The sequence below is a fragment of the Cheilinus undulatus genome, linkage group 7, assembly GCF_018320785.1.
Source record: "Cheilinus undulatus linkage group 7, ASM1832078v1, whole genome shotgun sequence".
Lineage (NCBI taxonomy): Eukaryota > Metazoa > Chordata > Actinopteri > Labriformes > Labridae > Cheilinus > Cheilinus undulatus.
The window spans coordinates 25,301,672-25,322,594 of NC_054871.1; the positions used below are offsets into that span (position 1 = coordinate 25,301,672).

Sequence of the window (20,923 nt, forward strand, 5' to 3'; positions counted from 1 at the left end):
CCTTGTAGAGGATGACAGTGATTGTCTTTTCAAGTCAGCAGTCTTCCCCATGATTGTGGTTGGGTGAGAGACTGAGAGAATGAAGTCTCAGAAATCCTTTGCACATTTAACTTTTCCACAATATTCTGATAGTTTGACAAAGTATTTGTGTGAGCTATAATCATCAAGACTAAAACAAGTCTTGAAATGTCTCACTTTGTATGAGATCAACCTAGAATCTATAGAAATGAAACGTTCTGTAGGTAAATCACTGGCAAATGAAATTTTTCTTCATAGTCTATATTTTTTAGATGTACCTTTATGTATGTGTGTATTAAGTACACATTTGACTACCTCCTTTATTGTAAAGAAAAATGAGCCAGTATTTGCATCCTTGGTTAGAAGCCTTTTATTGGTTACAATTACTCATGGCAACATATCAGTTTCACCAAGCCACTGTACAAATACAAAATAAAAAGGTCTGGTGTGAAAAAGACTATAAAAATTATCTCATAACTAGTGATTAATATTTCACACAAAAGCACTGAAAGAGATTTATCATGGCACCAAGTCCCTGGTCTTTACTGGCTTAAAAACATAAAACAATAAATACAATCAGAACCAAATAGAACAGTGAGTTTGGGAATCAAAGGACAGTGCATTTATTATGGCATGATGTTGTGGTGGTGTTCATGTGATAACTAGTGCTAGTGTGTGGTATAACTGTTCCTGCTATGTTGACTGTTTATCAGAAAGTTAAGATATTTTCTCATTTTAGGAAACTTACTCAGACAGTCAAGCGATGCAGTCCTGGAAAACACTGCCTGAATTTGTGCAGTGGTGACATTTATCACATATGCTCTTTGAAGAAAAGATGGTGGTACTGTTTAATGATAATGGCAGCTTACATTGATCAACAGATACATGACTGCCAAACATAGCAATACAGGATTTCAACCATTGATAGATCAATGTGCTTGGTACGTTGCACAATACTGTAAATGCATCAACAGATTCACGAGATGTGTGGTTAAAAACAGGAGACATCTGATAAAGACAACAATAACAGGAGATTAAATGAAGTCCAGCACCTTTTGATTAATAAGTCTACAGCACTACTTTCATGAGTGAACTGCACAGGCACGTAGAAGTGTTACTATTCCAGGTTTCAGCTGTTAATACTGCAGAGTTACAGAGAGCAAAGAAATGCTTGTTTGATGATTATCGCTCTAAGAAATGCACACCTTTTCAGCTGTTAATGGCTATGGTGTTTTTTCCTTAGTTACAAACAGCTCATAACAGAGAAAACAGTGGGTTAACAAAACGGGACATTTCGCGGAATATGCTCTTTCACTGACCTGCACAGTTTGATACGTCTCTCACCTGTATGCTAGCCGCCGCTAGCTTTACTTAAAACAAGGGGACAGGACAGGGGCAATGGTGTATCAGACTCCAACATACAGTGCTTAACAAATTTATTAGACCACCCTAACCCTAACTAAAGTAAGGTTTATGCCACAGCTGCCCTAAATCAACAGCATTGGTAATTACCAAAATAATTTTTTATGTTTCTGCAATGTTTAATACACCAATATGTAGAAGCTCTTTAACCCAAATGATATTTTTAATGCTAAAATATAATTATTATTGTTATCCATGAATTTTCAAATTTACTGATTTACAAAAAAAGTGAAAAAATAGTAAAGCACATTAATATTTCTTGATTAATATGTCAAATTATAGTTATTTACTTGCATTCCTGAACAGAAAAAATAGTTTTAGTGCTTGAATGTTATGCTAGATTAACTTCTCAGAGAAGCCCAGTGAGCCGGCTCAAATTTGGGTGAATTCAGTTTGAAATTCCTCATTCCTGTTCCAAATGGTAAAACGTGGAGAGCTCACTGAAAATGAAAGAGTCCAAATTAAAGCACTTCATGATGCTGGATGGTCTTTGGGACAAATATGACAGATGGTCTAATAAATTTGTTAAGCACTGTATGTCAAAAATATGTAAAGCCCAAAAATTAACATATAATACTGTATTTATACAAAAATTTGGTATTTGATAGTTTGAATCTGTGGATGTTACACTGTTGCAACGATCAGATATTAAATAAGTCACAGCTACACGTCAATATTTGGTTTGGCTATCTGTCTTTTCAACTTAAAATTCTTGTAAAACTACCTAATTAAGTAAGAACTAAGTGTCAAATTGTGGGTAGACTGATAATTCGTAAAGCTTAACCTGTTATTTCCCCTAATTTTTAATCTAAGCAAAGCTGCCACCTGTAAGGTCAGTGTACTTTCTGGTGGTTTCATTTCCTGGTTGGAAACATTTTTTTCATTTTTGACCAAAAATGGGTGGGAAAAAAAAATCTGCCTTTTTCCTCTGTTTTTGTTTCAGTTATGGAAAAACAGAAACAAAACTAAAAAATATGCATCCAATTTTTGTTTTGATCAATTCTGTTATTTTATTTGCTTGTTTAAAGAAATACTTGAGGAAAAGGAAATCCTGTGACCAAATGGGAAAGGTGAATATTTCAAAATAGCCATCAAACAAGCATTTCTTCGATCTCTGTGACTCTGCATAGCCATTTTGTACACACAATAAATAAACCTTTCCACCACATAATACAATCATTAATTGAAAATTTGACTCATGCTGTACATGGATAAATACCCCAAGCCGAAGCAATTCAGGCTTATCTTTTCATATTAATTTAATTTCCTCCTAATATTAATATAGTCCATTAAATCACCAGCATTTTATCACTGATATTATTTTAATACATTGCATAGAGCAAATATGATACTGTTAAACAGTGTATGGCTATGTAGGCTAAAATTCTGACAAGGGCTTTTTATTTTGAAATTTCCACCTTTCCCATTGGGCCATGTGATTTTCTTTTTCTCAGGTATTTCATTAAAACAAGAATAAAAACTGAACTAAAAACGACAAAAGTTGGGCCCATTTTTTAAAAATTGTTTTACCGTTTTTTCCATTTTTGTTGCTGAAGGAGAAAACAGGAAATTGTCTCAGTTTTTTTTTTTTGTAGTTTTTTCTATTTTTGTTGTTTTTTTTCTATCTGAAAAAAAAAAACAAAAACAAAAAAAGGAATAACAAAAGTTTCTCCCGATTTCTTAGGCTTGTTTCAACCAGAAAATGAAATAGCAAGAAAACATACTGACCCTGTAGCCCAACTTAAATTAAGTTATTTATCATCCAACCACCAGGGGGGGAATCCCAAATATCTGATCATTGCACTATGGCTCATCTCTGTATTCTGAGGACACATGAACACCTAGGTCAAGTGACTAAGATACAAACTTTAAGCTAATATCACTGTTAACACTTGGGTATTCAAAAATTCATCTTTAGATACCAATGAACCCACTAAAGCCTCAGGCAACTGATCTTGGGTGTAAATTAGACTGATGGGATTGTAATTGATGAATATGGAGAAGGCTGGCACGTAAGTAAAGTAAGCAACATGTTTTCGTCACATTAAATGGTTTTTCAGTTCACAGCTCAGGGTCTGTGGATAACATTGGCACAAATAAGGGAGTAACACTTTGATATCTATGTTATCCACATACATAGGCAACGCAGCCCCCTACTTCCCATCCCTCCCCCCACATCCACACCTGAACACTGATATGTAGCTCATATCACATCCTACATACCTCTATGTTATTCTCAAGCTAACAAACTTTGACTTTAACGTCCTCTCAATATGGTTACATTAATAAATGGAAAGCCAGGTAAAAGCAGCTAAACACTGGGGAAGGGGAAGAAGTCACTAGAATCACGGTATACCAAAGAGTTTTCTTTTATCCTGATAAACCTAAATAAATTCTACCAATGGTACAGTTGTAGTAGAAAACAGAGAAGTATAATAAGTGATGTAAAACGCTTGTTTTAAGACGAGCTGCATGTGCTTGCGATGGTTTTCAGTAAGCGTGTTTTTGTAGTGTTCACTAAGATCAGACTGTGCTTCTATTAAAAAATGAACAATGATTAGTAACTCTTAAGTTTAAAAAGGAAGTGGAGAACATGTCTGTCATTGATGCTCCAGTATGAATGCTTTTGTAAGGCAGAATGGAGACCCAATAGTGCCACATCTCACAGAAGCATGCACTCCTTTATCTCAACTTCAAGGGTCCAATGTTTACATTTAGAGATAGGCACCAGAGACAGCTGATGGATAGGTCCAACTCACGTATATTGTGTGTGAAAATTAAGCTTTCAGCTGCGCTAAAATAAGATGTGGCGAGAGCATACCTCTCTCCTCTGTGGGTAAATAAATCACGTGTTCCATGGTTTACATTTGTACTACAGTTAGTGAGTGTGTTTCTAGCTCTCTAACAAACATATCTGTACAAATCTATCAAGTGTACTTTCTTCACAAGCAATATTAAACAATTTAAAAATGTTTTTGGTGGGGAGGGAGACAAAAAAATGCTGAAAGTGTTGAACTAAAAAGAAAAGTTTCTTTTTTTTAATAGGCTTGTGGTGGCACTGTTGTGATTTGAGTTACTAACAATATTTCATGTCCATGCACTCAGTTTGCCGACAACTATAAGGACTCTCTGATCCTTCATTTTGAAAAATAAAAGAAGATAAAAATTAAATGAAAGACGTCTTTCTCTCTTAATCTTTTCTCTTCTCCTCAGAGTCACTGCCGTCCTTTATAGTCCTTCAGTATCTCCACATAACAGCTGTAAACTTTGTCCATACAGGCCTCAGCAGTGTTACAGGCTCATAGGTAGGAAACAGGCTCCTGCTTGGAGAGAACATGTGCTTCTTTGTGATGAACGGCTCTCTGTCAGTGTTGTTTGTAAGAGCAACTTCGGTCTCAGTTTAGAGAAAAGTGTTGATTCTTTAGGCCAAAGGAGGCAGGAATAGCATGACGTGTAAAGCTTGTTAAGGACCATTAATGGGATACCAATCATAGCACAAGCTGTTGATTTGAATGGAATGAATGTGGTCTTCATATATTCAGCACCACTGTCCATGAGACAACAGACAAAGGGAGGGCCTCTACTACATTAAGTTCCTGGTAACTGAAGAAAAGGACTGATTTCTATTGTGGTGCTATAGCAGAATCCAGAGTACAAACTTAAAGGGATACTTCAACATTTTGGCAAATTCGCCCATTGCCATAACTCCTATAGTCTTAGTAATAGGTTCGTTTCCTTTAGTTGTTGGTGCAAGCTGTTTCTAGATCTGGGGGGCCGATATACCAGCTGTACAATTAATGCTATGGAAGCAGATGGAATTTTTTGCTTTCCCTCATCAAACTCATCAAATACACAATCCAACAACTCCAAAACGCTCTCGTGGACAAGTCGTGAGCTGTACATTCACACGCTATGAAATAATCATGATACATTATGAGACGGAGATGATTTAAAGTTAAATGCAAAGCCAGAACTACACTCCAGACATGGCTGCTGCACTGTGTCACTCCGCCCAGTGGTTCACGCAAGAAACAGTTCCGAGTATTTGCTTCATGTGTCGTAATGTTACATAATTATACGTTATTTCATAGCGTGGTGAATGTGCAGGTCACAACTTGTCCACGAGAGTGTTTTGGAGTTGTTGGATTGTGTATTTGATGAGTTTGATGAGGGAAAGCAAAAATTCCGTCTGCTAACATAGCATTAGCTGTGTAGCTGGTCCCCCCAGATCTAGAAACAACTTGCAGCGACAACTAAAGGAAATGAACCTATTACTAAGACTATAGGAATTATGGCAATGGGCGAATTTGCCAAAATGTTGAAGTATCCCTTTAAAGCACTGCTTGTTGATGTTGAAGCTCTCTCACTAATCACTGTTTGTCCAGACAAAAAATACTGTGGTGAGAAAAGCCAGGGGTCTTGTTAAAATAATACCATCACAGCTATCATTCATATAGGGTAGGGCATCATTTTTAAAATCAGGATAAATGGGTTTCATGTCACTGTCTGTGACATGAAACACACACAGACATACATCTGAGGAATGTGAGATCAGCTGGGTCAGATAATAACCCTGCAAAACCTTTTTCTTACTTGTAACACCCTTCTTTGTAGCTGAATGAGAAAGCTAAACTAAATCAGAGGTCATTTTGATACATTGCCTTCACTGAATTATAAAAGTGGCACTCAATGTGATACTAATGCAGAATCTCATAAAAGCTTCTGGCACTATGTTTTAAAGAAAGGTGAATATGTACATTTACAACAAAAAAAACATCCCTAAAATCATTAAAAAAAACACAAGGGTGGGAAATTAACTACAAAAATATATACATACACATTATATATGCATATATGATGCATATATACACACATAATGCTATACATATATACTGTCTTTATATTTACATTTACATATGAAACACCAATGGTCATCTTGCTTGTTGTCATGTTAAGTTTTTTTTTTATCTCTTACTACAAAAATTGGTATTGGGATAAAATATTAAATTTTTCCTTCAGTTTTTCATAACTCAGGCTGATTTTGATTGGAAACTCCTAGAGGCTCAAAATTTTCTTTCTTTGTTATAGCTAGGTGAAAAAACGTCACTTGGAAAGGTAGAAAGAGCTGTTACTTTCTCACAGGTGGGCTGGTCGGGGTGAGCAGGAGGATTTGGGCCGACACAGTGTGCACCAAAAAGTCCAGCCCAGCCGATGAGTTGGGATATGTGGGGTGAGTTGTGGGCAGGGAAGTAGGCAGGCAGTGATTGAGTACAACAGGGAGGAGGTCTGTTTTAGTTCCAAATCCGGAGGAAACTGTCCCAGGAGCCGGTGGCCACAGCCATGCCATCCTCTGTCACACCTAAGCAGCTCACTCTGTTGTCGTGGCCAGCTAGCACACCTGTCAGCCACAGGAAACAAAACTGAGTCAAATACTTTTTGAATAAAAGAACAACTGGATGACAAAGTGAGGAGCCATTAAAATACAACAATATTTATGAGCACACACAAAGTTTTTTTTTAAATTGAAACCATTTTTTCTTAAATGTAAGAGAACCCACACATGGAGATTACTGACAGATTTAAAAAAAACAAAAAAAAACTCGGACAACTCAAAACCTAGTGCAGTTGACTTTAGAGTAAGCATGCTAAATGTGGTTAACTGTCAGCTACCTGCTACATCTATTGGAGTAGCAATGTAGGTCCAACTTCCCCCCTTATCAATTTGATCATTGATCTGTCAGAAACTTTTTGATAATTTCAAATGGTGTGCCTCACAGCTTAATTTTAGCTCCCATTTTATTTTCTGTATTTATTGATGATATTAGCAAGAATCTATTAAAGAGTAAATTGCTCATTTATGCAGATGACACAGTTATATATTTAATGGCCCCTTCTCTAAGCCAAGCTGTGTATGAGCTCAGGAAGCTTTTCAGCTCTCCCTACTTTAGACTAGTTCAAAACACAAAGAAGACCAAATTCATGACATTTTCCCGGGCTTATTCCAATTCCCCAGAAAACACAAATCTGTGCACTCTGAATGGGGACTCAATAGACAAAGTTTTATCATTTAAGTATTTGGGCATTTGGGTGGACAGCAAGCTCTCCTTCAAAATTTATAAAGAACATCTTGTGAAGATGAAATCAAGGCTTGTAACACATTAGCTAAAAAAAAACAACAAAAAAAAAAAAAAATGTGTGCAGCCACTCTTCTAAGTGTGTTGGACTATGGTGATGGGATCTATATGCATACCTGTACACCATCTATTAGACTCTGTGTATCACAGTGCTATGATTTATAACCAACTCTGGCGCACATACCCATCCTTGTACACCATGAATTGGTAGGTTGGCCATCACTAACTCTACACAGACTACTTCATTTGCATATTTTTGCGTTTAAGGCTGTGCTGGGTAAACTCCCCTCATATCTGTGTAACTTCTTGTAGGAAATGAAGTTTCAGCTTCATCCATCCAGGTGGATTTCTTACCAGGTTCCAAAGGTTTGTCCTGAGCTGGGTTCTGGCCTTTGCTTATTTAACCCCCTGAACCTGAAATAACTGGCAGAGCAACTTACATCTGAAAAGTCTACTCTCGCTGGATCATTTTAAAACTGTTAAAAGGACATTTGACTGAAAAATGTGTGCTTCGTATCGCTGGTTTTATCTTCTGTCTTTCCTTTTGTCTCCTTTGTTTGTGTGTCATGATTGTTGTATTCTGATGTTCCTCTTGTTGTAACTGATGTGCTGTCTTGGCCAGGTCTCCCTCAGAAAGAGATATTAATCTGTAGGGACTTCCTAGTTATATAAAGAATAAATAAATAAAATAAAACTGTGGCATGTACTACAACAGCGTTTCCCAAAATTTTTTTCTGGTTATCTACCATTTATTGGGTACAAACCCAGTCCAAAATTGCCCGGATCTATAAAGCACTAGGTTAACTGTGTATTAAATAATGTTTTTGACCACTTTTTGACTTAACTGTTTCTACACCATCGTAAAAGGTTTTAGGATGACCCCATATGACATATTTTTGACAAAAGCTGTACAACTTTGTTTTGTTTCAAGTCTGCCAACTAACCAGGTTGAGCTGATAGCTGGTGCTAGCTCAGCTACCTTTAATGTTGGACTAACTCTGGTCGTGACCTTATTCTTTCTGTTCTATGTGAAAAGGGCTACTTCAACTCCGTCACATAGGCTCTTTTGCATGCCCAACCCTCTTTAAGCCTTCGGTGGCTATCTGGTCTGGATCAGTCCTTTTTCTTATTGGCCAAGCATCCATGACAGTGACTTTAGCTCTCCTGCCATCCAGTGGCTAGTAGAACCTTTTTAAAAAAAAATGTATTATGGTAGAGAAAGCAAGTGGGTTAGGGTGGAGCTCCCCCATGTGGCTTTAATGGGTACTGCAGCCACACAATATACTGTAGGGAACAAATTCTGAAAACTCCCTTAATGACCCCAAAAAATATCCACTGCAATCCACCTGTGGGTCAGGACCCAGACTTTGGGGATGAGTTTGCTACTGCGCACTTTGTATTAACACTTTTGTTGTTGCCATTAATCCACAAGTTCATCAACCTTAATTTCTGACATCCAACTAACTTTATGCCTTATTTTTACTGTCACTAACATGGTTGTGCTTGTTGTGCTTCCTCTTTTGGTAAGCTTGGTCCCTGATTGGCTATCACCCCATTTCACACAGCAATCCTGCTAATACCTGCTCACACAACTGGATTTCTGATCTTAAATATTGAATATGTTTAATATTTACAATTGAAAGTACAGGATATTCTGTCAAGATAATCTGCAGAACTTTCGCTGACTGCCTTGTAGTGTGTGCCAGATTTAGTCAGTACGAACTAAGCAAACTATTTAAGTCTTAATTGTAAGGAGGTATGGTTCTGTCTATTTTGGGATGCAACTGTTAGTAATATTGAGTCAGTTCTAAATTAAAACAACTTAAATGTGAAGGTCAAACTCTTTTTTAACACATTTTATAAAAATGTATTTGCTTTGCTATTTAAGAGTTTTGCATACTTTCATATTTTATGGTTATATTCAGTCCAAATCAGATTAAAAGGAATAAAGTTTACCCAGAGCCAGTTTTATTCTTTCACTTCAAGGTTGATCCAGCAAAGTACCGAACCAGCATATGTTCCCATACCTGACCTGACTCTTTCACCAAGGTAAAGTAATCCAGTTTCAGAGTGTATGATAAATAAAACATCTGGTTAACTTGCCAAGAGGTGGTGCAGTTGTATTAAAATATCCCAATCTTATCTTAGCCAGATGCTTCCACTGATCCAGGGGGTTGAAAATGATAGACGACTTGTTAGGTTTATAACATTTTTTCAGAGAATGCTTCCTCACCTATCACTCAAATAACCGCAACTGCAAAATGGACTTGTTGCTTACCTGCACGCTCGCCTTTCAGAGTGTCCCAGACATTGCAGTTGAAGTCATCGTAGCCTGCTAGGAGTAGTCGGCCACTTTTGGAGAAAGCAACTGAGGTGATGCCACAAATGATGTTGTCATGGCTGTACATCATCAGCTCCTGGTCAGCTCTCAGGTCAAAAAGCCTGCAGGTGGCATCATCTGAGCCTGTACCGAAGGCGTTTCCATTAGGGAAAAACTGTATGAGAGACAGACAGAATTCATTTTTTTTGTAAAGGCAGAAATGTTAAATTCTTTTATAATCACATTTTGTGTTTGGCCCCTAAGGGAGATATTTCTTTAAAAACCTCACTAAGCAATGTCAAACAGTAAAGAGATGTGTAAGAATCATCTTTAGTACTCACGGCGACAGCGTTAATGTCAGACACGTGGCCGGTGAAGGATTGCCTGCACATGCCATCACGGATATCCCACAGCTTGGATGTGGCGTCACAGGCTCCAGACACAAAGGTTTTAAAATCTGGGCTAAGAGACAAACTCATCACGTCCCCTGTGTGGCCTGTGAAGCTGGTGGCCTGCTGCCCAGTCTCAATGTCCCACAAAGCACTAAAAAAAAGAGGAACGGTGTGAGTAACAAAGATGTCCCAAGTTAAGTCTACTGCGCATGAAGTCTGTTGGTGAAGGACAGTATTCTGCCCTTGATAATATATAATGACAATACATGATCCAATACTAAAGCATCTTTACTTTCAGGTGGATTAGTACACTTTTAGTGTCTTTAGTACACATAAGTATACAAAACAAAAGCAGAGGGATCTTTTTAATCATGCTAAAAGGTTAATGCTTTAAGATGCTCAGGTAGGAGTAGAGGGGAAGCTCACCAGGTGGTGTCTCCAGAGCTGGTCAGGATCTGGTTGTCATCCAGAAAACGACAGCAGGACAAATAACCTGCAACAACAGAGGTTCAACATCAGATAAAGCAGACCTGTACCCTGCTTTAGCAGTTGTCCTGGGCAAAGCACTTAAATCTTTAAACCTATATATTTAGGTTTTCTTTCAGATTAAACTTAGTTGGATATATTTAAGGCAAAGAAAAGCCCATAATTTGATCCAAGTAAAGAAAATTAGCACAAAAAAGTTTCTTGAGGAAATTTTCACTTTTAATTCTACAAACCAGAAAGCCAGTCTTCATATAAAATCTAAAGTCTTCAATAAAGTCTGAAGCATTATGAAAACATGTTTTGCACAGGTACTTAACAAATCATGTAAGCTGAAGTGCTGCATTTACATCAGACTATGCCAAATATGTTATCTTTACACTTGCACGGAAATATCCAGAAATATCAAGCAATATGCTTGGGGCAAGTTACTCTAAAGGCACAGGCAACAATAGATGCCCTTTTATGGGAAAAAAAAAAGTGAACTATCAATACCCGAACCCCTTGCCTACCTGTGTGTCCTGGAAGCTCTCGGGTGACCCGCACATTACCCTCTCGGGTCTTTAGACTGTAAATGGAACAGATGTTGTCCAGCCCCCCACAGGCCACATAGTTCCCAGAGGGGGCGTAGGCGCACGTCATTACCCATGAAGAGCGAAGAGGGATGGCATGCATCTGAGGATGAACAGAGTTGAGAGTCATGTCTTTCTTTTTTTTTTTTTCTATGATTCATTTTTTGGCTTTTTGCCTTTATTGGAGAGACAGGACAGTGGATAGAGCTGGAAGCAGGGCAAGAGAGAGGGGAAAGACATGCTGTGAAAGAGCCACAGATGGGACCTAACCACTAGACCATCTGCATCCAGTCATTTTTTTGTTAAAAACCATACGGACGCAATGTTTAGCTAGCTTGTTATTTACTGTCAGGTTAAGAAGAGAGGGTCAATCAATATTTTTCTAAACAAAATAATCTTGTACTTTGAAAAAGTTCAGCCAGAGAAATTAAATGTTTTCTTCCATTTGTGTAGGTTGCAAAAGATGTGGTTGAACCAACATGGGAACGCAATTACATCAAGACAGAGATGATGCAAAGGCAACAGAACTGAACATCTAGAGCTAAAAACGAATGAAAGGCAGTCTTTCAGTGATTTGTCACATAGGTATGAAGGATGTCTTTGTTTGTTGAGGTACAGAGGCACCAATGATTATAACTCACTAAAAAAAAAAAAATACAAACTGTGAAGTAAACTGTAGCTTCTGTGACCATTTTGATTTATGGTACATGTTATATTTGAAAATTACCATTATATTTTGTAATAGGAAAAATCAGACTCTGTCAGGCAAGCTGAGACTGACTTCTGCTTCACTGATAATGCTACCATACACGCCCATCACAAAACAGATTTTCATAGAAATTTAATGGTTACATTGTTATTTCCGCAGTCAGATTACTTTCATCATGTAAAGAGACTTTGGCAGCAGTCTGAAGCTGATGTCAAAACATTCCTTCCCTCTCAAGGTAAGAGTTTCATGAAACCTTTCTGGTTCATGTTATATATTGTGTGATTTACTACTAATAGGCTTACCTTATTTGTCGTGTAGCTGTCCCAGATAATTAGCTTTCCATCTTGTGAGGCACTGACAAGTAACCTGGGAACAAGAACAACAGCATGAGACTACTATCAAAGGTCAAAATAAAGAGCCCCACACAATAAAAGGGTCATGCATCCGGATCATTAATAATACAAAAATCAGAGACAGACACTTTTTCAGGCAGCTTGTGCTACACTCTCTGAATCAGTATGAATTGCTTTGTCAAAAAGCATTCAGTGTCAGTTTCCTACTCCTCTTTCCTGTTTCCCTTTATCCCCCTCCTAGTTGAAATCTCCATATTCAGGGAAGCCAATTTTTATGTCCACTTCATCTATTATTTATGACACAGTTATGTAAAAAGTATCTGCTGTCATGTGGGAGGAGGGAGCCTGAGGGGTTGGGTAAGCACCAGAAATAAGCTGAGGTGGAGCAAGAAAGAAGAGCAGAAAAGAAAGACAGAGAAGTTGATGAAGTAAAAACGGCTAGGATAGAGGAAGAAGAGTAAAGAGGTGATGCAGAAACAGCTGGAACCCCTTCCCCCACCCTAACAGGGTGTTTCCTTCTCAACAGGGACAGGAAGTTCTTTGACAGTACTATGATACAATCAGGAGGAGAGCAATCACGCTCAAATGTCAGTTACTATATACAAAATAAACATTGGTCTCCTTCTGGGTGGGTCACCCAGAGGATGCTACAATTGCTACGTAGTCACACAACACACACAATTTAAACTAAATAACCAGGATTAAAAAGCCAGTGCCTTATCAGCTGAACATTAACCAGCTTCTATATTCAGCATTGTTCAACTCTAATAGGTTTAAAGGAGAATAAAATAAAAAGTAATTGGTTCAAATGAACAAGTGAGTATTCTCTGCTTGATAAAACTTGATTTTAACAAAACAACAGAACTGAATATCATCTCATCTTCCCTCGGGATGCAGATCAGTGCACTCCATGCGTTGTATCAGGACAATCTAATATAATTGTTCATGCTTACGATTTCTGCAACAGATTAAAAAAGCAGTTTTTCCATTTTAAAAGCAAACACTTAATGTGTGCATCAACAACAATCTTAGCCCAGAGAAAATGTAGCCTCTGATTAGCTCTGAATCTTCAGAAAACCTTCGAAAACATTCAGGTATTACAAACTGCTTCTTTAAGGAAATATTAAAGCTAATGTAGCTCCTACTTCTGTGCCTACTAAGAATTAACAGTGATCATAGTGAGGGTGCATTACAGTGAAGGTGACAGTAGTGACAGTCAGTTAGGGTGAGATTAGTCAATTAGTCATGTTAGTAGAATCCTGTAATAAGAGTAGAAGTGGTGATAAGTTAAATGTAACAGCAGGAAGTTACAGTAATAGTAGAGCAGCACGATTTTGGCCAAAATGGTAACAAAATGATAATCACAATTACTTTGATCAATACAAAGATCATAATAATTAGTCAAGTTTTATTTTTATATTTTATGACATATATATACACCCTGCTACCCACCAATTGCTGGGGATGAAAAAAATCTGCCCTGGGATTTTTTGGCTCACGCCAGCTCCAAACAATTGGCCGAATGTGACCCAGCAGCCGCCCCCTAACTAAATACAGCCACTGTTCTATTGTGTCACTCTTGGCTGACTCCATTGTGAATAAATGCTGCTTAGAAGAACACAATATCTACACCCAAACAGAAAATATAAGAACTAATAATCAAAGAAAAAGTTCTAGTGGTCAGCATTCATCCTCATCTAAGAGTGTATTTTATTTAATGTTTAATATGATGGATTTGGATTATGTTGGCTGCATATCCCTGCTGTCACATCCCTGTCTTTCTTTGGAAGTTTTACCTTATTAAAACTCCCTAAAAGTGTCTTGATTTATTGTTTAACTGAGATGTGTCTGATGAAGAGCAGTAGTGCTCCAAACGTCACTACTTTGGTGCGATAAGTAATTTGGATTTTTGTGTGCGAGGCATTGCGAAAGACGTTTTTCTTTTCATTCTGTCATATTTTCAGCTCAGCACCTGCCCACCTTGGTTGGATGTGCATGTAAGACTTTTCTCTTAACTGAGGTGGTAAAAATTAAGAATGAAAGCATTATGTACAAACGAGACAAGTTTCTCCACAGAAGATACATAAGACTGTTACTCTGAAAAGCCCAAACTGGAAATGCAATTGTTCAATGTTTCCTTGAGACATCTTCTACTGATGTAGAAACAAAAAGCTTCAGCAATAATTGTAGCTTAGAGACAACTTCATTTATCATACATTTTAAGACCCTAAAGGATCTTCAATTTACAACCCATTACATTACTGATTTTAACATTAAAATGTGACAACAAAGAAAATATGTCCACCGTATTTCCTATCAAATGATGCATACTGAGCTTTCTTGAAGCATCCTAAGATTAGACTATGAGAAAAAGGCATTGGTTAGATACTAAAAAGTGCAGGCAAATGAGGATCAGATTCTTCTACTAAAAAACTGTAATACCACAATCTAGAAGAAGATCACAAGTTTGTCAATGCTGTTAAAACTTAAAAGTAAAACAGCTGAGACCTTATAATCTTGTATTTAATACTTTTTTAAGCCTTAATTGTTGCTAAATTGATTTATCAACATTTAATACTTTTTATGACCCAGCAGACACCCTGTCCTGTACAAATATTCTGACATTATTTATAAAGGGAAGTTTTCATCACACACACAGGTGTCTCACTTTGGCAGCTAGTTAGGAAGGCAAATATAAAAATGAGTTTTTTCTGGTGCATGCATTTTTTTCTGTACTGATAACTTCATTGGCATTATGAAATCATGCAAACAGTTAAAATTTCATATATTTTTTGTCAAGAAGCACAAGCTAAAGTCAATTTAACAGTTAAAGGAGAACTGGATAAGCACGGTGACAGAGCTCTCTGTGTGTCTTCTAGTATAGGAGAATAATGAGTAAAATTAATATTGTAAACAGTCAAATAAAAACAGCCTTTTGCACATTTTATTCTCTTTCTTTCATAACTGATTGTGAGTATTCAGTCTATGTCAGTCAGACATTATCGCAACTTGCTCCGTTTCTGACCGTTTGTGTTTTTGTTCTTGAATCGATAGTTAGCTCAGTGAAATGCTCGGTATTTATTTCATTCCATAGAGCTCAAAAGTATTGATCATGTCATAATATCAATCACTCATAACAACATACTGGATACTGTGATAACCAAACACGTGACTGAGAAGATGTTTCATATTTTGATCTGTTAGTGCTACGTGCTAATGTTAGCATCTTAGTTAAACTTTAGCCATGCTGTCTCAGCAGGTGAGATTTGTGTTCTGCTTAGCTAAGTAAGAAAATTGAACAGATTTAAGTCATTTGTGAAAAAAACACTACTGTAGATTAAAGAATATACATATTTCGCCTAATATACTTTAAATGAGCCAATGCCTTTCATTAAATATTTTCTATCAACGACCACGTGGAGTTTCTATGGGTGGAGAACACACTAAAAATGTTGCCACCAGTCTTATTTCTTTGATAATGGGAAGGCCAAAATCGTATCAAAATTAAAATTCAATCAATAGTGCAGCTTTAAGTAGTAGTGGTGAGTAGTTGTAGTGGTAGTAGTAAAGCCCCACACCTGGGACTGCCGTCACTGCCCACAGAGCATTGCATTAGGAGACAGACAAAGAGAGAGATAATAGTAACACAAACATATTAGACATGGAGGAAAACATATTCATGATAAATCTTTTAAATGGAAAGGACAAATAAACTTTGATGAGCAGAAAGTAAGAAGTCAGTTGAAGAAAATACTAGTCCTACACAACACGGCATCAAAAGTAGCATTATGTACAGTATGTCAGATACACAAAGTTGTAACTGAGCATTTTAAGTGTATTTTCTGAAGTATAGCTTCCAGAACTTTCAAAAAGCAGAAATCTTAATCAGTCAGTATGAATAATCGATAAAGCCACTAAAACAGGACAACACAAGACAGAGTGGCATAAAAACAGTAGAATAAGAAGTCTGATTTCCTTTTAAGTCTGTAGACTAACATCACTACCTGGAGTCGCTCCCCCAGTGCATTGCATAGATCTTGGCCAGGTGGCCCCTAAGGGTGCGTCGTGTCCGCATCTGTATCCGGCCCACTGAGTCCAGACCAGCTGTGATCTGCCAAAACACAGGAAGAAGTGTCAGCAGCCACACTGAGCTTAAAAACAGTTACCTCCACAAACACACACACTCATCATGGATTGTGTAATGAAGCTGAAGCAGAAAAACTGGCAAACATCCTGAAGAAGGACTAATGAAGTAATCTTTGTGATTAACGTGTGTGGAATCAAATGAAATCAGTTATCGTATGTTTGTACATGTTGGTAGTGACAGGCTGAGGCAGGACTGGGCAGGATTCCTGTCTATTTTGACACTTCTGCCTTATTATTTCCTGGTAAACATTTGAGGCATATTAACTGTAGCTGCCTTTCTAAGGTACAATTAAGACTGTCTTACTTTAAGTCAGACCAGGTTAAATTACTGCAAAGCTAGCCAGACTACAGTCTATCCCCTTTATAGGATGTGACCTTCTCTCCATAAAAATGTGACTCTCTTTTATAGTAAGTGATACATACTGAAAACATGTGGGGACAAGTAACTAAACAGTGGTATTCAATATCATCACTCTTTGTTTCTACAGAAAGTCTTACCTGTGACAGGGTTGAGTCACTGCAAACTTTCCTGGCATCCTGAAAACAACATCATCATTTTTATTATTGTAAAGCGGCAACAAATTCCTACTTTGGTTGGAAAACAAAACATGATTATTGCACAAATATACAAATAATGAGTTTAAAAGGCCATCTTACAAATATAAAAAGACAAAAATGTCCCTCATAAGGATCTACTCATGTGACAAAAGTTATGAAAAATCTTATCAGAGCAAAATTGCTCTGTAACTCCCATATTAACAGATCGTTCCTTCAACATGGGAAGAGAAGATGCTGTTTGACAAGCTATGTTCAGAGTGCTTCACTGTGAGTCAAAGCTTGTAGTGAGCAGACACTGGCACACATGTGATCTACAAACACATGTACGACCCACAAACACGACAATGTAAACAAACGTGTGTAAATTGGTACTCTACCCGGATCTGGTTGCGTAGTTGCTCAGCTTCCTGCCGCAACTGTTCCAGCTCACTCATTGTCCCTCTGTGATGAGTTCAGGCCACGCTCCGCTCCAAATACTGACTGGACCGGGAAAACACACGTGCCTGCAAGCACACACACTCTCTCTGTCACACACCCACACACTCTCACACGCACGCACAAGGTTTACCAGCTGACACCTGCAAGACAGAAACAGAAATACTATGAGTTCAACAAGCAGACCGACAGTAAACGATGGGAACTTCCATCAGACAAACACAGGTATCCTGTGCCGGCTCAGACCAAAGGAGTTTGCTGCAGAGGGTTGGGCTGGGTGGGGGCTCAGAGGGTGGCTCAGCTCTTCAAACGCCCCCAGTCTGGTTCAAAAGGCCATCTGAACCAAGCTCTGACCTTTCCTGACTCAATCAGCCTTTGTGTTGTATTGTGCTGTTTGCTTGGCCCGCCCAAAAGACACATGTATGTTTAATGTACAGCAAAATTATTTGTTATATTAATTATTGTTAAATGTCTGGATTATCTGTTAATTCAGATAATCCATCTGTCTGCATGTACTTGTTTCTAGGTTCATGTACTTATGCATATGCAGGCTGCTGCTTCCTTTACCTTGGGGAGGCTGAATGTGGGTCACAAAGCACTTAAGACACTCCTCAGAAATGTTTGGACCGCGCCCCCTCATCCCCCACCTTATTTTACAGGCTATTTTACACTCTGCTGCTGGAGTCTAACCCTCAGAGATTACATTTTCAGCTCCATTTTCTATAATTCAACAATTAGAACGAGTACAGCCCTTTCTCTCTGCAGGAAATCATGCTAACACAAGAGGGAGGTTATTTGTGATTAATGCTTACTTTACATGGGGGGTTGCTTTTGCAATACTGTATATGTGTTAAAAAAATTATCTTTAAAACTCCTGTTTCAGTGGTTTTAGTGATTTTGCTTTTGATCAGCTAACACAAGAGAGGATGGTTTGAGCTGCTCATCGTGGATGCTCTTCTCATCCAAAGAGGTCTTTGACAGTAATGAGGCATCAGGGACAGCAAGCATTACAATGCTTTCAGCTGCCCAGGAGTGACGTCACACTCTCCTCCGACTGACGCAACCACCCTGAAGAGGCCCTCAGCATCAGCCTGCCTGCCCTATAGTTGCCTTGGATCCAATATAGTGTATGCCTCTAAAATGTGCCACGTCACACTGAGCCTCTTTGGATAATCAAAACACCTGATATGACCCTTTATACTCAGTTAAATATTTCAGTTTTTTCAGGCTGAGGCCACCAGGCACACGAGTCATGAAGAGGGATGATGGGACATGACTCTGAAAAACTGGATGTGCAGGAAAGCTTTCCAAAAAGTCTAAAACAGTTATTTCAGACTTTTTGCATGACCTGGCAGTGATTTACCACAGTTTCAATTCTGTAGTGATGTTCACACATGGATTTAAGGTAATAGTCATTTAGAAACAAAAACAGTTCATTGATTACTGCTGAAGTAATCAACCACACTTAAGCATCAACCAACAAATGCAATCATACAGTCACAAAAGGACTACATAAGGTTCACAGTTTATCAAAGGAGGCAGCATGCATTTTGTCTCCATTTGTGCTAGTACAGTCATGCAGCCAGCCGAGTAAAGAGCACAGACGGGTATCATGGCCCACAAAGACTGAGCTGTGTTGGCGCAGCCCATTGTTTAATACATTGCTGTTAGCCTCGGTAGATAGTGCTGCTTGGCACCACCACAGTTGGATCTCTGAAATTGGCAATAGGAGGGTATAGGGACGGTTGCTTGATTCAAATAAATCAACCAAACCTGACCTGAAACCAAACAGCTGCCATCAACACAGAGTTGTGACAAGGATGCACTAAGGCAGAAATCTGGTTGACCAATAGAGACTTAAGACTGATACAGATACTGATTTAAGATGGGGAAAGTTAATAATATGTCAGTTGATACAGTCGTACTAGGCACTGATATGAATATTTCTCCATTACTGTTTTTTTGCATATTTGTTGCACTTAAATGGTTCAGATCATAAAATAAATTTTAATATCAGACAAAGACAACCCAAGTAAAAACAAAATGCAGATTTTAAATGATGATTTAATTTTCAAGGGAAAAAAGCAAACCAAACCTACCTGGCCTATATGAAAAAGTAATTACCCTCTAAACTTTGTAACTGGTTGTTCTATGGAGCTATTATTGTTGCAGAAGTATTTGCTGATGCATAGAAAGATCTGTGCACAAATCCGCAAATGTGTGCACAGATCTGCAAACATGTGTACAGATCTGCAAATGCGTGTAAAGGTCTTCAAATATGTGTAAAGATCTGCAAATGTGTGTAAAGTTTTGCAAATTTGTACAAACATCCACAAATGCATGCACTAATCTGCAAATATGTAGACCAATTTGCAATTGTGGACTTAGTTCATTTGGTTCAGAATCTGCCTCTCAATTGGCTGTCATACACAAGTGACTTTTGCAACACTTGTACCGTGCACAGTTTGTACTCAGATCCGTTAGCGTGTGCTTAGATCTGTAAGCATAAAGACTGGGTCTGTTGCCCTCAGCGCAGGCTCACAGGCAAGGCTGCCTTTCTCATCACATAGGCATCGACAAGAGGCAGCAGTTAAGACTTAGTAAGGGCTCTATATAACGTCAATGTGAAAGGAGAAATGTTATCGTATTATACTGTTACTATGATTATTCATATTTTCATTGAAAGAGAGAAGAAAATTATGACTTCCTTATCTCCAAAATCGTATCACAGCGGTGGTTGAATTGCCATCTCTACAAGACAGGGGTTCATTGTGTTGTATTTAACAGAAATCCCCAATACGATGCTGTATGAGCCGGGTGATGTTAGCAATAGGATCGATAGAGTGGTCTGTAACATTTATATAATAACAGGGGAAAGGAGAGATTGTCGGTTTTGCACGGATACGCTAAATGGCACTGACCAATGTTGACATTTAAATCACATTACGATGCCGTCAGTGGCTGTGTCAATGAAGAGGCCGAGTGGCATTATCGTGGTCTTCCAATCATAACGTCCAGGGTGCCAACCTTGTCATGTCCTTATGCACTGCACTGCTGGATGTTTTAATTGTTTTAATTCAGCCACACTGGAGGGGTTTTGAGCATGAACTGCCTATTTAAGACTGTGCAAAAACATCTCAGTCAGGGTTAAGTACAAACTTTTCCTAAGCTACTCCAAAACCCTCATTCTTGATTTTTTAAGCCATTCAGAGGTGGACTTTTGGGTTTTGGGTCGTTGTCCTGCTGCATAACTCAAGTGTGCTTGAGCTTGAGGTCATGAACTGATGGCCAGACATTCTTCTTCAGGATTTTCTAGTAAAAAGCAGAATTCATAGTTCCATTAATTACGGCAAGTCATCCAGGTCCTGAAGCAGCAAAGCA

At 38.2% G+C, this 20,923-nt stretch overlaps 1 protein-coding gene across 3 annotated transcripts in view; it reads right to left on the reverse strand.

The window, feature by feature from the left end:
* Positions 1-5,725: 5,725 nt before the first annotated feature.
* LOC121512287 (guanine nucleotide-binding protein subunit beta-4) overlaps positions 5,726-20,923 on the reverse strand; it is a 31,927-nt gene continuing 16,729 nt past the window's right edge. For all 3 annotated transcript variants that reach the window (XM_041791467.1, XM_041791466.1, XM_041791468.1), the window contains exons 2-10: positions 17,485-17,685; positions 17,048-17,086; positions 16,408-16,514; positions 12,353-12,416; positions 11,282-11,444; positions 10,713-10,779; positions 10,236-10,437; positions 9,853-10,069; positions 5,726-6,838 (exon numbers count right to left, since the gene is read on the reverse strand). In XM_041791467.1, the coding sequence (XP_041647401.1) occupies positions 6,732-6,838; positions 9,853-10,069; positions 10,236-10,437; positions 10,713-10,779; positions 11,282-11,444; positions 12,353-12,416; positions 16,408-16,514; positions 17,048-17,086; positions 17,485-17,541 (1,023 nt within the window). In that variant the 5' untranslated portion in view covers positions 17,542-17,685 and the 3' untranslated portion in view covers positions 5,726-6,731. The remainder of the gene's footprint in view (positions 6,839-9,852; positions 10,070-10,235; positions 10,438-10,712; positions 10,780-11,281; positions 11,445-12,352; positions 12,417-16,407; positions 16,515-17,047; positions 17,087-17,484; positions 17,686-20,923) is intronic.